This window comes from Aptenodytes forsteri, unplaced genomic scaffold, assembly GCF_000699145.1.
Source record: "Aptenodytes forsteri isolate BGI_AS27 unplaced genomic scaffold, ASM69914v1 Scaffold54, whole genome shotgun sequence".
Lineage (NCBI taxonomy): Eukaryota > Metazoa > Chordata > Aves > Sphenisciformes > Spheniscidae > Aptenodytes > Aptenodytes forsteri.
In genome coordinates this window covers 10,138,361-10,146,610 of record NW_008796044.1, presented here as the reverse complement: position 1 = coordinate 10,146,610, position 8,250 = coordinate 10,138,361, and the positions used below count along the sequence as shown (strand labels likewise).

Sequence of the window (8,250 nt, the reverse complement as noted above, 5' to 3'; positions counted from 1 at the left end):
TCACACCATTTGAAAGAGAACCAGGAGAATTATCTCAGACAGAAGAAACAGATCTCTCGTGCTGACAGAGTAAACACATTTGGGGGTCTGACTTTGCCAACAGCTCTCTTTTCTCTAACAACTACTGGAGTGGATCTGCTAACATGTAAGAGATATCCAACACTTTACATTGCAAGAAGCCATTTCCAGCTGCTTATGTTTTCAGCAAATTTAATTTTTTAAAGTAAATTTTAATTTAATTTAAACTGCAACCCCAAAATCCCTATTCCTACCTTGGAAATGCGTGGAGCCTTGCATTAGGCGTGGTGTTTAAGGGTTTTTGATTGTCCCTATACAGGCCTTCTGTATGACAGCCACTCTTCAGGCCCAGTTAAGCGCCATTATGTCAACCTTCCACATGCCAGAGGTAAAGATCTTTATGGTCCTCTCCTGCCAGAGGAGTACAGAATGAAATGAAATGCCTAGAACCAATTTAGCAGCTGATGGATTTGTCATTTAGGAAGGGTAGCAGAATGGAAACACTTTATAGAGGCCTCCTTCATGGTCAAGTCAAGGAGCTAGTTACAGCTCAACATACTTTGATGCAGTTCTTGGAGCTGGCCTTGGGCAGGTCACTTAAGACCTGGTCCTGGAGGTGTTGTCATTGAGTTAAATAATACCAAGATGAAAACTTAAATCTCTCTGGGTCTCTGGCACGGGGTCTAATATGCCTTTGTCTTGTACTTCATGATCACTGTGTTCAGAGAGACAGCTCTTTGCAACTGGGTACCTAAAGCTAGGTATGCTCCTGAAATCCGCTAGAAAAATACATTGGCCCTTGAGGCAATCAATAGACTAAAACAATGGCAATAATAAGAATAACAACAACAGGATGAACATTCAGCATTATGAGTGAGGATCCTTTGAAATCCATTAGTGACACAGGAAGAGGAGTTTCAGTGCACCAGCATTCACCATGTTTCGCTGTGTAATACCATGAATTTCTGCTTCTCCTTAATTTCAGAAAGACAATTCAGTAGCTTCTGGCTTCTACATTTTATTTTTTCTCATCTAGTAGCCAGCAGAAGCAGAAAAATAAGCACACAACTAGGAGCTGTATTCACAGACAGGAAGTAACTTTAATTAAATATTGTGAAAGTTGAAAAGTTTTTACAGCTTGAATTTCTGCAAAAAAATTATAACAATCTCTACAGTAGTTAGTTTCTCTAACAATAGAACTGTACAGTGTGTGTGTCTATTCAAAAAGATTTAGATAAGAAGGTGAAAGGTTAGTAGTTTCAGAGATGACTTCATTTTAGCTGCATCCTAGTACAACTGTGAGGAAATAGGCATACTTTATGCAATCCAGTCATTGTGAAGCTTCACCTTGTTAAAACTGAAATCTGAATGTTTCCACTTAAAGCCATATTCTGTAAACAGCTGCATCTTTTACTTTGTAAAAGATAAGGGTGGTGCGGGGGAGATTTTTATAAATTCCCATTCATCAGATCACTATAAATAGCTGCAACAAAACAAAATTATGCACATTGTCAAAGGATCTTTGGACACTGGCGTAGAAGACTACAAACATCGATGGCTAACACTGGTGTCAAAATCGCTATGACTTTGAGTGGAGCTCTGCAAGAGTAATTGATGGTGTCACTGGACAAAATATGGCTTTAAATTTGATTACATTGTCGTGCTGTTGCTTACTATGTGAATTAGAATAATCGCTTGGAATACAGAGAAGCAATAAACTGATGTCTCTCACATTTTCCAGTTTTCTCTTCTTTTATTTTCTCACCACGAAAAAAAAAAATCCTGTTTTCTTCCCTTCCCCCCAAAGATCACACTGTGACATTCTAGTGAAAACCATTGCAAAATTCATACAGGAAGCATGCACAGTTGCAGCATCGTTGTAAATGATTTCTTGCTCGACTAGAAAAAAGTTATATTGTTTTAAGGTAACAAAACAGTTCTTTTGTGCTTTTCAATTCCTTTTTTTTTTTCTTAGAATGTTAGTGATGATTGACAGTTCTGGTGCACAGTACAATGTACAAGTGAAATGAATATGATTTGCATTGTTAAGGCATCCAATCTGCTGGTTTATATTTATGTGAAAGACAGAGAAATATACAAGCAGACTTAAGAAAGAAAGTATTTTCATTGAGTCCTATGAAGTTTCTCCCCATATTTAATGCACAAAAATGCGTCACTCCAAAGAGGAGAAATCCCATGCATATTAATAGAGTAAAACAGCATTAGTTTTTGTTAAGCCTCAAAAGCAAAGGATACATTTTTTTTAAAATCTACATAACTAAATGCTACAAGAATAATATGCTACTTTTTGCCATATATTGGAAAAAACTTCTTAACTTACAAATAATACAAAAATAGACAATGGCTTTTGGGTGGAAATTAAAAAAAATGGAAGCATGGTTTTAAACAATACTAAAAAAAACCCTATAAATGAAATGTTTTAAAATCACATTTAAACAGCTAATACAACGGTCATTGACCAAACAAATCAGCACTTTTCACATAGCAAACATACACAATAAAATAAAATTGGTAGGGGAAAAAAAGCAATGTACAAATTCCAAAGATAAATACATTATTTATATGGATATTTTACAAAATCCCCTTTAAAACAAACAAACAAAAAACAGAAACAAAAAGCTTTTTTTTTCTTTAATTAATTTTGCAAGTATGTGCAAGCTAAAGGTAGTGAGCTCTTTTTGCAAAATATGCAGTAAAATTCTTTTTTTGTGATATTGAAAAACTGTCTTAAGACATTAAAATGTATAAATAGAACAACAACTTTGGCAAAAAATCACAAAAAATCTACAGTATTTATAACTACATACAAAACACAACAGCAAAGAAAAAATATCAGGTAATGCATCTTCAGAGCTTTGCTGCCTCTTTGACTAATAGTTTTTAAGAACACTTCCCAGATAATGATAGCAAAACTTTTGTAAAACAGAAGCTATGGTTTTGATTTGAAACCTTCCTATCGGCCCCACCCCCCACCCCCCAAACTCATGTTTCCATTTACTATTCAAAAGCAGTTACCTGTTGCTTAATATATTATGATACAAACTGAGAGGGTCGACTGATACAGGAACAATCCTAGTGGGAGGCTGACGAAAACGTGTGCTTTTAGATTGTGAGGCTGCAGAACCGCAGACGAGTCTGTTCTCATTCTGCCCCACAAAAACAAATAGATCAAGGGGAGAGGGGCTACGCCGAAAACGCCCCACGTGTGACGGCCGCAGGCTGTGCCGTTAGACAGCTATGCAAAATCCAAACGGCATTTTATGCACAGCTCAGGTGACACTAAACTTCAAGAAGGCCACTCATTTGGAAAGAGTCTGATAGACAAGCTCATGAGAGGGCCATGCTCATCTCATTCTGCAGTTTTAGCGTTACATCTAGAGGCACTGGATTTTCAGTTCAAGAGGAAATGTGTTATTTGCATCCTTACCTTTGCTTTCACCAACTTTTCTCATTGTATTATTTACACAATTATTTAGCCTGATACTAAAGACAGAGGTTACTAATCCCACCCCTCATCCCGCCCTTGCCATCCAAAAATATCAGCTTTCTAGGGAGTGATATCTATTTAATTAGAACATTAAAAATGCACCATATTACCTAGTCACCACTGGATAAGCAACCTGTATGAGCCGACCCTTAATTAAATGGCCATAATTCTTCTACAAAAAACTAACTGGCACTTCTATTCTGTCCCATACAGACTTGTATTTAAATGGCACCACTTCTTTTTTCTTTACACAGCTTTAAAAAAATAATAAATTAAAAATGTGGAGTTCCATCTCTAGCCCTTGTGTAATTGTATGATTTATAAAAGACAAATGGTGTGGAGTTAAATCAAGCCTTAAAAAACCACAAAAAATAGAAGGAAAAAAAAGCAAGCCCCCACCCCCGCAAAAAAAAAAAAAGTGGATTTTTTTTACCAACATACAATAAATATATCTCCCAGGTATTTGGGATGGACAACTTGAATCAACACCTTGCAACTGTAGATTGTTAATTTCAGTGTTTGCAAGGATGGTGATTTTTGTTTTGTTTAAAAATCCGCAGTTATTGTAAGATTCTTCTTTATTTCTTTTTTATTTTTAAAAAGGCCTGAGTAAAAAGTTCCACTCTGGGACTTGTATCAGATTCTCTCTGAAGCAGAATTCAACCTCTTCATTAATAAAATTCTTCAAGGCAATTCTTTCACATGGGGGGAACAATCATGCCAGATATAGCTGTCAGAAGGAAAGGATAGGGGAGGGGGAGAGAGAGATGGGGGGGAAGTTACTCTGGTGCATCAGCAAGCAACTTTTAAAATCTTCAGAGCTTTTAAACTAGCAACATACTCAGCCGTACTGTGAATTACATTTATATATAAGTATCATCCAGCAGAGACAACTATGTACACAGTAATCATAGGAAGCCTCATTCTGATCGGAAAGTGGTTTAAATTGCAAGTGACTGCTGAAATCAGTGATTTTCTTGCAGAAAAAGTGCGCTTCCCCTGATATCAGACTCAGACCCCAGCTTAATTTCCTGATTTTAGTTTCAAAATCTCAAAATGCTCAGGAGGCTTAAACCTGACCCAGCCATTGCCACACATTCTGTTACTCTTAAAAGCAAAGCAGATACTTGCTCCACACATGAGACAATGGCTGGAGTCCCACAGGCCAGCAATATTACAGATCTGATAGGGTGCTAGTTGCATTAGGCACACTAACAGTGGTTCATTCTCCTATGCCAGTTTTCTCTTACAAGTTCGGTGTTCAGCCCTGGGACTTATGTATGCATTTTCAGATGCTCAGAAAAGGACTTAAACTCTCAAATCCAATTTTCAAATTGAAATATGTCCTTAACTGGTGGTTTAGCAGACCGGCGTCTCATGGTTTTATTACACTTGTAGCAGACATCACAAACTACATTGAGTGAGTTGTATGTTAATGTTAATTTAGAATGTCTTCTCTTTTGTTGGCTAAGTTGAATCATCAGTATTTCTTTATTATGCTTCCTGACATCATTTTCTATGAAACCACCACGTCTCTTAAAGAGGAGACATTCATTAAAAGTCAACAGATACAGTCTTCCACCTAGCTTGACCTCCAGCTTGGTCTCCCTCTATTTACCAGGGACTCTGCAGATCAGACATACCAAGTGTCCAAGTGATATGCTGTGAGCAAGCACATCATTACAGGAGGTAGTCATGCAAGCTTATGATGAAAACTGTAACAACAATGCATCTTTAAAATACTAGTTGTACGGTTATTTGCCAAAAGGTAGAAAACAGATTCGCCTTCAGGTTGGCGGCACTTCATGGGCACATTATTTAAATGCTAGAACTGCCTGCCATCTCAGACATCTGGACATGTAATTTCTTAAGGAAGAACTCAACCCTGTGACTGGTGCTGATTCATTGTGCTTTAATTACAGCTGCAATTATTTGATAAGAACAGAGCCAAAGTAAAAGACTCACAGATTTGGGGTTGGAGGGGGAGAGGAGGGAAATGTTTTCTCCACAAACACCACCATATGTGCAAGAATTACAAGTCTAATCAGCAAGGGGAGAACAGCTCGAGTGAACTGCACTGATTAAATGAAATAAAATGAGAGGAGAAGGCAAGAATGCAAAACACATCCACATGTTTGCAACAGGCCATCCTCAGAGGTGACATGTTGCAACTATACAGCAGCATTTCGATTCTTGGAATTTATCATTCAGCAATGTTTTTATGTGGAATCACTGCACTGATTGTTTCCGCTCCATATAAGGGCTCTTCAAGGGGCTGAGAATGAGGGTAAAAGTGATAGAGAGGTGACCTGAGTTGCTTTAAGCCCTACATAAAGACACTCAAGTGAGTAGCATAGAGAACACCACCGTGTCTTAGATGTTCCTTGCTGAGGTATTTCCTGTCATGGGCTACTTTTGGCTCTACCATGGAGATAATCTGAGGATGCATTTTCATATTATCTCCATAGCTATGCTGTCTCCTTCATCTCAAATCACAGGATGAATTTGATAATGCTTTTTTTTAGAATCCTTGCTGATTTAATCAACACTGGGTGAAACAACAGCAGCTTTGTTTAAAAGAATTCTCAAAGGGTTTTATTTCAGCAGTGTCTCAAATAACAAGTTCTGAATCCTCCCAATTGGGCTGTCCCTTTGGTTCATGTGACTAAAAGTGAAGGAAACCCAAGCCAAGCAATGCTCTCGCTGTTGTGGTTCCTCCCTGCTCTGCTCTTGAGATCCTTAGAGTGTGGGCCAGGATATGGACCTTGAACCACGGACCTCTATTGCATCAATAGAATAGGTATTGACAGCAACGGATACAGTCAACCAGACTGTAATTCTGCTGTGGCAGCCCTGCAAGGCAGCCACCTACAGCTGAGGGTGAGAGTGTAATTTTCCCTATCTGAATATATGAAAGACTCACGAGGGCATGGACCTGAGACACAGGTTTTGTCCCAGTTCTCCTTCTAGCCCATTGAGCAATTTGACTTGTTTCTGTTTCTTACCTGAGGATAACAATTTTTATCCCTATTAGTAAAGCACTTGGAGATTTCTGGATGGCAGTTGTTTAGCAGATTATAGGGGTGGGTCTGCAGTGCTTGGACGTCAGCGCCGTGTGTTACAGCGCAGAGAAAAGCAATACTGACAACAGTGCTCCCTCCTTTACTGCTCAGATAAGCCAGGAGTTGAGCAGATGGGAATGGGGAGAGTCTTCCTATATGTGATGAGTGCAACTGAGCAGAGTCAGATGGATAATTAATCCTCTGTGCATTCTACTCTAACCTTTTTTGTCCTTTTCAGCCCTTTCTAAATTCTACATTTAGGGAAACTTTAAAAGAAGATGTTGTTTCGCTTTAAAGAAAATACCTACACTTCAGAAAATGTCAAAATATTATTCCAACAAAAAATTCTCAAGCTAAAAAATTAATCAAAACCAAATTGATTTCAACGAGAAATGGTCTAGAATTGTCTCTCTCTTGGGAAAGCACAGCTGTCTACCCTGGGTAAGAGCCCAAACAAAGGTGACATAATTGCAACTCCTCCCTTCATGGCTTAGACATTTCCCTGTAGTTACATACCAGCCATGCACCTTTTGCCATTGGAAACAAATGGCAACAGATGCAGATCTTTGCTCATTTTCTCAAAGCACTATTGTTTTTGAAGAGCGCTGAAATTCTGAATTAAATTACAAGGCAAATGGCAAAATGATGTCTTTTCTGCCTAAAAGCTTTGATATTTCCATTCTTTCCAAGTCTTCATTTATATCACTCTACTTTTATTCCGTAAGTGCTACATCTAGTCATGCAGATTCTCTCAGCTGTAGCATGTTATTGATCCTGAAAACAGAGATATCAGTGGGAAAGAGTGTAGGTATGAGATCACACCAGCTCCAAAAAGGGAGGGCAGAGAGTACAAAAACTCCCACCAATGGGCATTATTTCTTCTATCATATACTAATTTGTATTTGCTGCTAGCAAATTACAGAAATAATATATTTCGAGTTTTACAAAATTGCATGGCAAAGAGAACAACAGATAAGCCTAGCTGTTGTTTTAGTGAGTTCTGTTGATATCCAAGCTACACAAGGAAAGCTTGATTGCTTTCTGATGTATCCAGAAGCCCAAGAGAGATAAGACAGCCTCCTTATACATGGTTGTTTATTTAAGCAATAAGGCACAACAGGCAGTGCATTTCTGAGTGATTATTACAAGCCTCAGGTGGTGTCAGAAGGCATGGGACTAAAGGCTGTGGGTCTTTAACTCACCAAGTTGTTCAGTGATGACCTAGAAATGAACCATCTCTTGGTGTCTCATTCCTATTATGAAAACTGAATGGCTAAATAAAAATTAGGGGAAACATTCAGATCTGTGTGGTTTCTGGGCATTACGGATCTGGATGTGACATAATGAGGAGGCAAACAGCAAACCCCAGTTGCATCTGGTGCTAGCAGCTCATTCCATAATTGCTTTTCATAACCAAATACGTGGAATCTGGGAATTCTGTGTCTTGTGAAAAGAAAAACAGTGCCTGAAAAAGCTTTCTCCTGTTACTCGCTTTTTCTCTCCACCTGCAGCAGCAGGTTGGGACAAGGTGAAGAGAAGAAAAAAAACATTAACATGATCAAAAGCTTCTAGGAGTCAACTCTTAGCTCCTTTTTTATTTTTTTAATACAGAAATGAAACATTTTTAGCTGTTGCCTTTAAAATTTGTAGCTTGTCGGCAGT

The 8,250-nt window shown here is 38.3% G+C and overlaps 1 protein-coding gene across 1 annotated transcript in view; it reads right to left on the bottom strand.

Annotated features, from left to right (window-relative positions):
• Positions 1-1,104: 1,104 nt before the first annotated feature.
• The window catches only part of EBF1 (early B-cell factor 1), a 275,941-nt gene continuing 268,795 nt past the window's right edge, over positions 1,105-8,250 (bottom strand). The window contains exon 12 of the mRNA XM_019473872.1: positions 1,105-4,256. Within this exon, the coding sequence (XP_019329417.1) occupies positions 4,225-4,256 (32 nt within the window). The 3' untranslated portion in view covers positions 1,105-4,224. The remainder of the gene's footprint in view (positions 4,257-8,250) is intronic.